The sequence below is a fragment of the Crinia signifera genome, chromosome 4 (assembly GCF_055691185.1).
Source record: "Crinia signifera chromosome 4, ASM5569118v1, whole genome shotgun sequence".
Lineage (NCBI taxonomy): Eukaryota > Metazoa > Chordata > Amphibia > Anura > Myobatrachidae > Crinia > Crinia signifera.
This window is the reverse complement of record NC_139220.1, coordinates 161,380,162-161,392,327: the sequence shown is the minus strand read 5'-3', so window position 1 is coordinate 161,392,327 and position 12,166 is coordinate 161,380,162. Positions and strand designations below refer to the sequence as shown.

The following is a 12,166-nucleotide window of genomic DNA, read 5'->3' as shown; positions in this document are numbered from 1 at the left end:
CAGCCCCCGCGACCGCGGGGGGGCGCTGTGCATGTGCGGGCGCCGGGGGCTGCAGTGCTATAGTTACACCCCGCCATCCTGCCGGCATCCCCCGCAGTCTTTACCTGTCTTCAGCACGCGGCGCTGGTCCCGGCTCCCTTCTTCTGCTATGAGGACCACCACAAAATTCTCTGAAACTGTCTGCTGTATGGGGGCGGACATTTTGTGGTAGTCCTCATAGCGAGAAGAAGGGAGCCGGGACCAGCGCCGCGTACTGAACGTAGGTAAGACTGCGGGGGATGGCGGGGTTGGTGCGGTGGGGTTGATGCGGCGGGGTGAGCGGGCAGGGTGAGCGGGCGGGCGCCCGGGCGCCCTCCCTTTAACGGCGGGGGGGCGCCCAAAATATAGTTACGCCCCTGAGTACAGTCGTAGCAAAGTAGATCCTGCGCTACAGAGCTTTTTAACACTGTAGTCACTTGAAGTTCATGCACACGCTGCAGCACACATTTGACACATGCGCAGTGAAGATTTCAAAAAGTGACATCTGGTGGATGATCACTGGTATTGCACTCATCCGGCAATACCACCGCTAATTGCCAAGCTGTTAAAATGTATTGCGGCGCCTTGCGCTGTTGGCCGCTATGGTGGGCTGGCAGTAAAACCACCATAGGTAGGCTGAATGAGCGGCTCTACATCTGTATGATCATTACTGAGAATATTGAGGATGAAGGTGTTGGTAGTGGAGATTGTAGGTGCCTAGATCTAGTAGAGAGAAGGGAGCTAGCTGATGCTAGACTGCTTGTTGTTATTTTAGCACTAGTTTCTGATGTTATCAAATACTTGTCATAAGCTCGCTGCAAACAACATAATATGGTAGTGGTTCCTAGATGCTGTATGCCCCTAACTCTACTTCCACAAAGTCCACAGATGGCTTGACAAATGTTGTCAGGATTTGGGTAAAAATGATTCCACACATAAGACGTGGATTTGTTGGTTCTATATCCAGGTATGACAAATGCCTTCTTCTTATCTTGAGCTTTCGTCTAGTCTTCTATCTTCAGTGAAAAGGGACAACCCTCTCACCCAAATTATTCAATACACAATGTCATTGGTTTAGAAAATTAAATAACCCAATATCTGAGCTTTTTTTTTTTTAATTGAGAACAATTCAAGAAAAAGAATAGTAATTGACTAATTGTTGGTTATAATGCAAAATCATGTCCCTATCTCCCACCTATAATAACAATCATCAAGTCTACCATTAACTTTACTTAACAAAATTCTCAAATCTACTCTCCAGGGTAAATTTTATGAAAGTACGGGTTTTATACAATCAGATTGTAGCTATTATCTTCTAAAATATGCTTGATACATGTTAAATCCAATCTGATTGGTTGCTATGGGAAACATCTCCACTTCTATAACCCAACACTTTAATAAATATACCTCTACGATACCACTTTACAGATCTGTCCACTTACATCCAGCCTCCTTGCATGTTAAACAGCCCACACTATTCCACAAAAAAATGGCAAAAAATACTGTTCCTCTGGAACTGGAACCCATGTGTATCTGGAACCTCAGTAGGGATCTGTCAATTTTTGAATTAGTGCATCTAATCCATTTGGAAGGATATGAAACAGATACAATTGGGCCAAAAGTATAACACAAGCTTATTTAGCCAAAAGAAAAACAGGTGCACATCAAATATGAATTAAAACAACTTACCTGATACTGGACCAACAATGGGATTAGTGATCTATTTTTTGGTTCCATAACAGATAAACTGTTTAAAATTAAGATTTATGTATGAATGTTATCTTTTTTGGCAAAATAAATCTGTATTTGGCAAATTGCACTTCTGAATTGCTTTTATCTGTTTTATAACACTATGCAGATGATACAGACTAGTTCAGAAGCATACCAACTAACGTTCCAGATACACAGATAAGAAATATGTCAACATGCATTTGAGTTCATTTTTGTTTATTGATTCTTTGCACAATTTCATTTGAAATACTGCACACATAGGGGTAGATTTAGCTCTAAAAAGCTGTGTATTACAATCAATGTTTTAGTACTAGTTCTCAGGTGGTAGGCCCAGTGCATCCAAACCTCCATCTTTCTAACTTACTGTAAAGATCCCAAAACAGGCTAACAGCACAGTCAGTGAATGAACGTATAACAAGTCCCTTTAGGGGCTTTTACCAAGATTGATCAGGCAAATGGCCAATATACCAGAAGGGGTAAACAAACGAAATGGGCAGGGGTAGTAGCGGTATTCCTGTTAACCACTTGGTGTGGCTTCAGCACCCGGGAGCAGTAGCAGCTAGAGAGCAGGGTCTGGGTCCTGGGGCACAGAGCATGGTGGCCATCAATGTGGTTCCTGAGTCTACCTGTGTTTGAGCACGCCGGATAGGCGAAGCTGAGGCAGGTAGGGGCTGTGTCCCGGTCCTGCATGTGTCACCTGTACAGGAAGCCACCATGTTGGAGATCAGATCAGTCCAATTGCGTCCCTGGGTGCATCCAGCCAATCCGGTGCAGTCTCCTCTCTTAAAAGGGGCTTGGCCTTTAGCCACAATGCCATTGCTTCAGGTTACTTGCTGCTTTAAGGTGCTCAAGCTCTGTGCTGCCTGATTAATCCCTGGAATCCTTGTTCAGCTGTTGTCATCCGGTGGTCCATTATTTTTCTCAGTGCTACTCCTAGCCCACCAGTTGCTGCAGTTTGCCACTGAACCTGCTTCAGAGGTGGGTCCCGGTTTTGGCAGTCCATCCTGCTTCAGTAATCTTTATCTTTGTCTCCAAAGCCACAGTCTTCATTCTACACAGTCTTAAAGCCACAGTCGTCTCCAATTTTTCACAGCCTTAAAGCCACTAAGCTTTAAAAGTGATAAAATGGAGAGTGATAAACAGTCAGCCAATCAGCTCCTACCTGCCATGTCACAGACTGTGTTTGGAAAATGTCAGGCAGGAGCTGATTGGTTGGTTGTTTATCCATTTTATCACTTTTGAAGCTCAGTGCATCTGGCCCACAGTCTCCAATTATTCCCAGTCTACAAGCAACTGTCTACGATTATTCCCAGTGATCTTCATCTTTGTCTCCAAAGCCAGAATCTTCATTCTTTACAAAAGAAAACCTTCCCAACAAATCAGGTGCTGATCGATCTTATATTTTGAGACTATTTAATATAAAACATCCCTTGGGGGGGCAGGTATGAAACGGTGGGGGGATCGATGTTAGTGATGTGTATGCTCCAGTGTTGCACAGAGTCATGCCCAAAAACTTGCACGCTCCTGCAGGGCAGCTCAGCCCTAGAAATTTCTGGGCATACCACCAAAGAGGCTAAACAGACAAACATGTTGTTTATTCCGCTGCTTTATTGCTTCGTGTTGGCAGATACATTTTATCCAATATTGATGAAGAATATTATGCGGTGGTCAATATTGAGTGACATTGACTAAAATTTATGTAATTTAACTTAATAATACTGTTGGAATAAAAAAAGGCCCAAAATATGTGATTTTAGCAGTATTTAAAAAATGTATTAAAAAATACAGAACCCAAAAATGTGACAGCAAATTTGTAGAAAACATGATCCAAAGGCAAAACACTGGTGTTGGTAAACATCTCTTATTTTAAGTATTTGTAGAACAAGTGCAGAACTGACATTAAGGGGGAAATTTACTAAGAATACAAACACAAAAAATCGTATTCGTATTCTTAATACAAATGAATATGACTGCATACAGCTGTTTCAGCCGTATGCAAAGTCGTCTTCCGGAGGGGAATTTACAAAGCAGTCAAATACGACTAATTTGTAACCCTCCGATGTCATATTAATTCGTATTAGCTAGCCGTATATACGGCCGCTAATACAAATTCGTACAGGCAGTCTGCACTGATCAGTCAGATCTGTGCAGGCTGCAGTGTGTCAAAAAAAATAGAGAAATAAATCATTTAAAAAAAAAGCGTGCCCCCCCCCCCCCCCCCCTTAAAAATCAGGAAACCCGGCAAATAGGGCTTCGCTGATTTTTTAAAACCAGCCCCAGGCCCCAGGTCCGGGGCTGGTTCCCAAAATACGGGGGACAAAATGAGTAGGGGTCCCCTGTATTTTAAGAACCAGCCCCAGACCAAACCAGAAAGCAGGGTAATGTCACAGCCAGGGGACACTTATTAGATAAGGTCCCGCGGCCAAAACATTCATCCCTACTGACCAGTCAGCCTGGCCAGGAGCCCTGGGGGAGTGGGGACTTACCTGACCAGGCTGAAGCCTGGTGCTGTCCCCGGTGGCCCTGGAGCGGTGACCACCGGGCTGATTCAGTGTAAAAAAAATAGAATAAACTATTGTTTATTACTGTGGAACTATGAGTCCCAGCAAGCCTCCCCCGCAAGCTGGGACTTGGAGAACCACAAGTCCCAGCATGTGGGGCATTAAAGGGCCCGCTGGCACTTGTAGTTCCACAGTAGTAAAAATAGTCAAATAATTACACTGACACACAATAAAAATACAACTTTAATACATCCAAAGCCCATACATACTGATACTTACCTATCTTGAGCCTGTAGGTATGTCCCTGGGTCTTGGTCCGGTGTCCTGGTCCTGGTCCGGGTCCATGTCGGCGTCCATGTCAGTGAAGCCCTATTTGCCGGTGTTTTTTTATTTATTTTTCTATTTTTTTTTACACTGAAGCCTGCACAGATCTGACTGATCCGTGCAGGCTAAAGCCAAATATGACACGAAAATAAAGTGTATTTTCCTGCCGTATTTGGCCCGCCATTCGCGAGCGTTTCACGCCAATTAGCGGCCGTATTTTCAATACGACCGCTTAGTAAATCAGGAGTCACCATTCTTTTGAATGGTGATTTCTGTTGTATTCTATCGATGGTGTAGACCAGGCTTTCCCAACCACGGTCCTCAAGGCACACCAACAGTGCATGTTTTAGTGATATCCAGGCTTCAGCACAGATGGTTTAATCAGAATCACTCAGGTACTAATTAAGTCACCTGTACTCAAGCCTGGATATCTACAAAACCTGCACTGTTGGTGTGCCTTGAGGACCGTGGTTTGGAATGCCTGGTGTAGACATTCATATTTGTAAATACAAACACGAATGTGCCATCAATATGAATACGAAAATTCGTATTTTTGGAATAGTAAATGCCAAAAATACGTATACGCCAAATAAAATCGTATTTTCGTATGAAAATACGATTTTTTCCACAAATTTTTGTTAGTAAATTTCCCCCTTAATGTTCACTCAATACAATATACTGTATATTGTATGCACCATTTTCCGTATTTATATGATATTGGCCTACATTGTACACTTACCTCAATACAAATATTGGGGCCACATATATATCTTGAAAAATTGAGAATTACATGATCTGATGCTCCCTATGGATATTAAATAAATATACTTTAATATAACAATTAAAACACATATTTGATATATATTTAAATTTGGTTGTTGCATTGAGTGTTTTTTTTTTATTCTAAATTCTCTTAATATTTTATTTTTGTTCACAGTATATTTTACATTTCTAAAGAGTCAATGGTCTTCATTAATAATATGAATAATAATATGACTAATATTCAGTAGCCAAGTAAGAGGGTGAGTAATTTGTGCCTGCTAGTCCATCATCATTACTAAGCACCACTGAGCAGTCCACAGCTGCTACAAAGGCTAGCAGACTATTGGAAGAAACAAAACTTGTAAAGTTAGAGATTGTTCATAAAACAATCTATTTACTATAACCATACAAGCATTGGTTTAGACATGGAAACCTAATAAAGAGTATCTATTATCTACCCGTCTCCCAATCTCAGGGGCTGCACATATTGCAATAGCATTGCAAGGTGTGTCTAGACTCTAGGTATGTATGTATTTATAGATTACAAGCACCACTGGAGCATATACTTTAGTGTATGACCAAATATTCTCTGTAAAGTGTTGCTGAATATGTCAGCGCTACATACAGTAAATAACTGTTAATAAAATAGGCCATGTGAGCAGTACTAAATGAATATGGAGGCTATGTGTTTATATATATTTTTTTAGCTGTAAACGGTATACACTTTGAAGCTGTTGCACATAATGAGTATTTCAAAGTTACAATGCACATACTCTATATACTGTACATTACTAGGTATAAAACTAAGATCTGTAAAATGCAAGTTATAGCACTAGGTCCTGTAACTTCACACTCAGGGGTAGATTTATTAAGCTCGGTGAAGTAATAAAGTGTTTGGTCTTTATCACCGGCCAATCAACTCCTACCTGTCATTTTTCAAACCAAGCCTGTAACTTCACAGTTAGAAGCTGATTGGCCAGTGATGAAGTACCAGCCACATTATCACTTCACCAAGCTTAATAAATCTACCACTCAGAGGCTTATTCAGCATGGATCACTAATGTGAGAATTCGCAGTGCACAGCAAGGAAAAAGCTGCAGCCCAGACAGAAAGAGAAAACGCCTACTGCAAAACTGTGAGAGAATTGCGAATGGATAACAAATGCATACACAATTCCCAAACCATTGAAGAGTTTATGCGAACTGTGCAAATGTGAGTAAGGGCCTTATTTTGGTTCATTCTTTCTGACAAAATCCTTCTTAGATGGGCAAAACCATGTGCACTGCAGGTGGGGCAGGTGTTACTTGTGCAGAGAGAATTAGATTTGGGTGGGGTTTTACTTCAAAGTGAGATCTATATTGCAGTGTAAAAATAAAGCAGTCAGTATTTTCCCTGCACAGAAACAAAATTACTCACCCAAATCTAATTCGCTCTGCACATGTTACATCTGCCCCCCTGCAGTGCACATGGTTTTGTCCATCTAAGAAGGATTTTGTCAGAAAGAATGAACCAAAATAAGGCCCCCAGGGACAGGGTGGAAGTGGTCAATGGTGACGTCATAGACTCTCCACAAAAACATCCCTGCATTTTTCCTGACATACCCAGAAAGAGTCAGGTTACCCCCCAAATGTCGGCTTCCTGTCAATTAAACTGCGAAGAGATAACGGTAACAATTCATACACATTTTCTGTTGCTAATTCCCTTGGCGAATGTGTGATGCAAATGGTATGGACGCACATCAATTGATAACTGCTTGATTTGCACATTCGCTGTAGACCATGCTGAATAAACCCATTAGATTTGTAACATGCTACTGTAGGTATCACATTTGGACCTGTAACTGCATTAACCCTTTGAGTGCCAACATCTCTGTGAAAGATGTTCAAAATATCCACAAAAATGCCAGTGTCACTCACATTTGTTATATAAATTCAAATAAAATGTTTTGTGGAAAAAAATATTATGTTTTCTATATAAGGTAAATATTACAGGTCATTATGATGAATAAAAATGTTTGCTTGTCAATTTTTACAAATATTTTTACATATTTACTTGACACCCAAAGGGTTAATTTTGAGAAGTTAAATGTTAAGTAACTTGCAACTAACCACGTACTTTGTATACTTACCACATATGCAAAAGCATACATTTTAAGTGGATTACAGGTAGTATTAAGCTGTGTGCGATTACAAACACAAACAGAAAACTTTGCTTTAACCGTTGATGACAATCTGATTTGGACGGTGTTATCCATAACATGTGTTTTCATATCCCAAGCTGAAAATAAGAATAATATATAGTATGTAAATATAAAATTTGCCCTTTACTCATCTGTGTAGTTATTTGGGTATTGTTTCCTGGCACGGCGCCAGCGATGGAAATTGTATCCATTGGGTCCCAAAAAATTGCGTTGATCGCATCGCATGCAACCAAATCGCATGTGATGCAATCGACGCTATTTTAACATTGGAACCAATGTAAAATGGTCCGTGAGACCCGATTTTACATTGGCCCCAATGTTAAATGCCCCCCAGACCCAAATTTTTATTGTTTCCCAACCCTGATGGGTTAAATGGCCCCCATTGTTAACGCCACCCCACGATGAATGCCAACACGAAGTGTGGCGAGCGCAGCGAGCCCGCGAGGGGCGGCGGTACGCGTCCTCTGACCTTTTCATACCCCCACTATCTATGTCGGTGTGGAGTTCATTTTATATAGTGTGGCAAGCGCAGTGAGCCACCGAGCCCGAAGCGTGGCGTGCGCACGAGCCCCGCGAGGGGACTTGCATTACTTCACAGGTATAACGCGTCCCCTCGCGGGGCGCGCTGCGCACGCCACGCTTCGGGCTTGGTGGCTCGCTGCGCTCACCACGCTATATAAGATCAACTCCACGCAGACGTGGATAGTGGGGGTATGAAAAGGTTGGAGGACGCGTACTGCCGATCCTCGCGGGCTCGCTTTCGCTCACCACACTTCGGGTTGCCGTTCATCGTGGGGTGGCGTTAACAATGGGGGGGCATTTGTCATGTAAATTACCCATCAGGGTGGGTATACAATGAAAAATCGGGTCCATCGCATCGGTCGCATTGTATGCCATTATAATGGCATACAATGGACCCAATTTTACATAGGAATTTAACATTGAATACAATGCATTCAATGTTAAATCGCGTTGGTCGCGTCGGTCGCATCGCATGCCTTAACTTAAGGCATGCGATGGACGCGATTTTTTAATTGTCGGGAAAAGGCTAAAAATAGCCTAAAATCGCATTGGTCGCGTCCATCGCATACCTTAAGTTAAGGTATGCGATCACCCACGATGGGCGCCGTGCTAGGAAACAAGTACCGTTATTTGATTGACATATTATAGTAGTTAAAGAAAAACATGACATAGACTTTAAGTTGTTTTCTTTACCTGAATATTGTCCAGAAGCAAAAGGACATTTCACCCATGAGCTCACACCTGTAGTAAACTAAAAATACGTACAGTATGTAAGTAACAGTTCAGTATATGCAACAAAGTTGATTGATATGAAATCCCGGCGGTCGGAATCCCGGCGTTCAAAATCCCGACGCCGAAATCCTGACAAGGGGGGGACATGGATCGCCCCCACCTTGCGAGCTCGCTGCGCTCGCCACGCAGCGAGCCTGGTGCCTTGCTACGCTCGGCACACTAATTTATTCTCCCTCTATGGGTGTCGTGGACACCCACAGAGGGAGAAAGTGTCGGGATTTAAACTGCATCCCGCAACAAAGTACACTCCCTAAAGCAGGCAGGTCCATACTGTGGCCCTCCAGCTATTGTGGAACTACACATCCCAGCATGCCTTGCCATAGTTTTAGCATTTCCTAATAGCAAAACTATGGCAAGGCATGATGGGACTTGTAGTTTCACAACTAATGGAAGGCTATAATTTGGACTTGCCTGCCCTAAAGGAACACTTACAAACCTAGATTTAGAGCTCCTGGATGCTGATTGTTACTATGCACAACCTGCTACTTTCCCTTAGTGCAAGTCACTGCCCAGTCTATGCAGACAATGAAAGCAGTTCTCACACCCAGACTGCATTGGTTTGCCAACAATTTGTGAATTTACTCATGGTATGAAGACGTACCTTCATGAACCTCTCCAGGAGGGACACAATGTTCTGCTCCTGGACTTCCCTCTTAATTTTGATTGCCATCACCTGTGGTGAAGCACCATAACCTGTTGGAAAACAGGTGACGGCAATCATACTTTAAGAGGAAAGTCCAGGAGCAGAGTATTCTGTCCCTCCTGGCATGGGTCATGTTGGGAGGTATGTGAAGAAAAAGTATTATTAAACAGTTCCATTGCAATACCGTATAACATATGCAGACAAACTGAAACACTAAAAAATGCTAAAAATGGCTAAAATAAAATAACAGAATTTGGGCCTGTTTTTGCCCCTAAAGTATTATTAACCAATAACATTAGTTTCCACTTATTATTTCTAGTCAATTTTTATCACTTAACAGCTTACAAAATTGTTTTCATTTACTGTAGTTGGGCCAAAAGGGTATACCGAGGTAGCTGGATGACTAAGCTAAGCGACAGCAGTCGGCATCACATACATGTGGACCTTACACTTCCAACCTGGCAGAGTGCCACTGCAGGGGCAGACAGGGTGGCAGTTTAATAAACTATCACAAAAAAAGAGAAATGCTCCAAAGAGCAAATACAAAGAGGTATCGGCCTTGTCATGACTGGTGGTAGCAGCTTCAGCACTTCTATCAGGTTGCTGATCTCCCACTATTTCCTCCTCCATCATCTTCCAAAAATGTGTTTTTATTTTATTTATTACTTTTATTTATTTTTCTTACTTTACACTGGACACAGCCTGTCACACTGGACACAGCCCCTGGACACAGCCCCTGGACAATGGACACAGCCTCTGGATACAGCTCTTGTACACTGGACACAGCCCGTCACCCTGGACACAGCCCCTGGACAATGGACACAGCCTCTGGACACAGCTCTTGTACACTGGACACAGCCATCACACTGGACACAGCCCCTGGACAATGGACACAGCAGTCACCACACTGGACACAGCCTCTGGACACAGCTCCTGTACACTGGACATAGCCTTCACACTGGACACTGTCCCTGGACACTGGACACAGCCCGTCACCCTGGACACAGCCCCTGGACAATGGACACAGCCCGTTACCCTGGACACAGCCCCTGGACAATGGACACAGCCCGTTACCCTGGACACAGCCCCTGGACACGGCCCCTGGACAATGGACACAGCCTCTGGACACCACCCGGGACACAGCTCCTGTACACTGGACACAGCCGTCACACTGGACACTGCCCCTGGACACAGGACACAGCTCCTGTATACTGGACACAACCCCTGTACACTGGACACAACCCCTGGACACAGCCCCTGTACACTGGACACAGCCCCTGTACACTGGACACAGCCCCTGTCACACTGGACACTGGATATATGTAGTCACACTGGACAATGGATATATGTCACACTGGACACTGGATATATGTCGTCACACTGGACACAGGATATATGTCGTCACACTGGACACAGGATACTGTATATGTCGTCACACTGGACACAGGATATATGTCGTCACACTGGACACAGGATATATGTCGTCACACTGGACACTGGATATATGTCACGCTGGACACAGGATATATGCCGGCACACATTACATGTCACACTGGACACAGGATATATGTTGTGACTTGTGACACTGGACACTGGATATATTGTCGTCACACTGGACACTGGATAGATGTCGTCACACTGGACACAGGATATATGTCGTCACACTGGACACAGGATATGTCATCAGTCGTCACACAGGACAGGACACAGGATATATGTCGTGAGTGACTCGTGACACTGGACAATGGATAAGATATAGGCCGTCACACTGGACACAGCCCCTTGTATTACTGCAGCCCCTGTACACAGTGTACTACTCAGCAGCACTGAAGCCCTTGCGTGTGAGCACTGCAGCACTGAGTTAGTTAGTTAAATCACAAAAAACACAGGGTTCAGGGCTAAATAAATCACAACATAGGGCTTAGGGCTAAATAAATCACATCAGGGCACGGGCCACAGGACAGCCCCTGGACAGTGGACACTGCAGCCCCTGCGTGTGAGCACTGCAGCACCTAGTTAGTTAAATCACACTGTAGGGCTCAGGCCTATAAACAGTCACTGACTCTCAAGTCTACAACACAGGGCAGTGAGGGCAGGTCACAGAGCACAGCACGGAGCACATGGCACGGAGCACAGCACAGGGCAGTGAGGGCAGGTCACGGAGCACAGCACGGAGCACATGGCACGGAGCACAGCACAGGGCAGTGAGGGCACAGGTCAGGTCACGGAGCAAATGGCACAGAGCACAGCACGGAGCACACGGAGCTTCCCAACCACCCTCTTCCCTCTCCAAGATTGGAGTGAAGATGGCGGGCGCCCGTGCGTCTTTTATAAGATCCCGCTCCCGCGAGAATCCGACAGCGCGATGATGACGTTCGGCCTCGTTATTGGTCCGGAATTCAGGCGGGAACTCCTGAGCCGGCTCGGATCTGGCCCGGATCCCCGATATTCGGATCTGTCGGATCTCGGGAATCCGGACCCGCTCATCTCTAATATATATATATACACCAAATTATTAGATATAAATAAAAAAAGAAAGAACAATCTTAATAAGCAACACCAAAAGTTACAGCATAAAAACAATTAATATAGATACTTCTTTTTAACCTGGATACATTCACTAATTAAGAACTTTAATTGATTATCCTGTGTGCTATCAGCCTGTCCGGAAGC

The 12,166-nt window shown here is 43.8% G+C and overlaps 1 protein-coding gene across 1 annotated transcript in view; it reads right to left on the bottom strand.

The window, feature by feature from the left end:
- The window catches only part of IL17REL (interleukin 17 receptor E like), a 137,454-nt gene that overhangs the window by 20,048 nt on the left and 105,240 nt on the right, over positions 1-12,166 (bottom strand). Inside the window, exons 12-14 of the mRNA XM_083180162.1 lie at positions 8,752-8,809; positions 7,465-7,613; positions 5,314-5,379 (exon numbers count right to left, since the gene is read on the bottom strand). Of these exons, the coding sequence (XP_083036288.1) occupies positions 5,314-5,379; positions 7,465-7,613; positions 8,752-8,809 (273 nt within the window). The remainder of the gene's footprint in view (positions 1-5,313; positions 5,380-7,464; positions 7,614-8,751; positions 8,810-12,166) is intronic.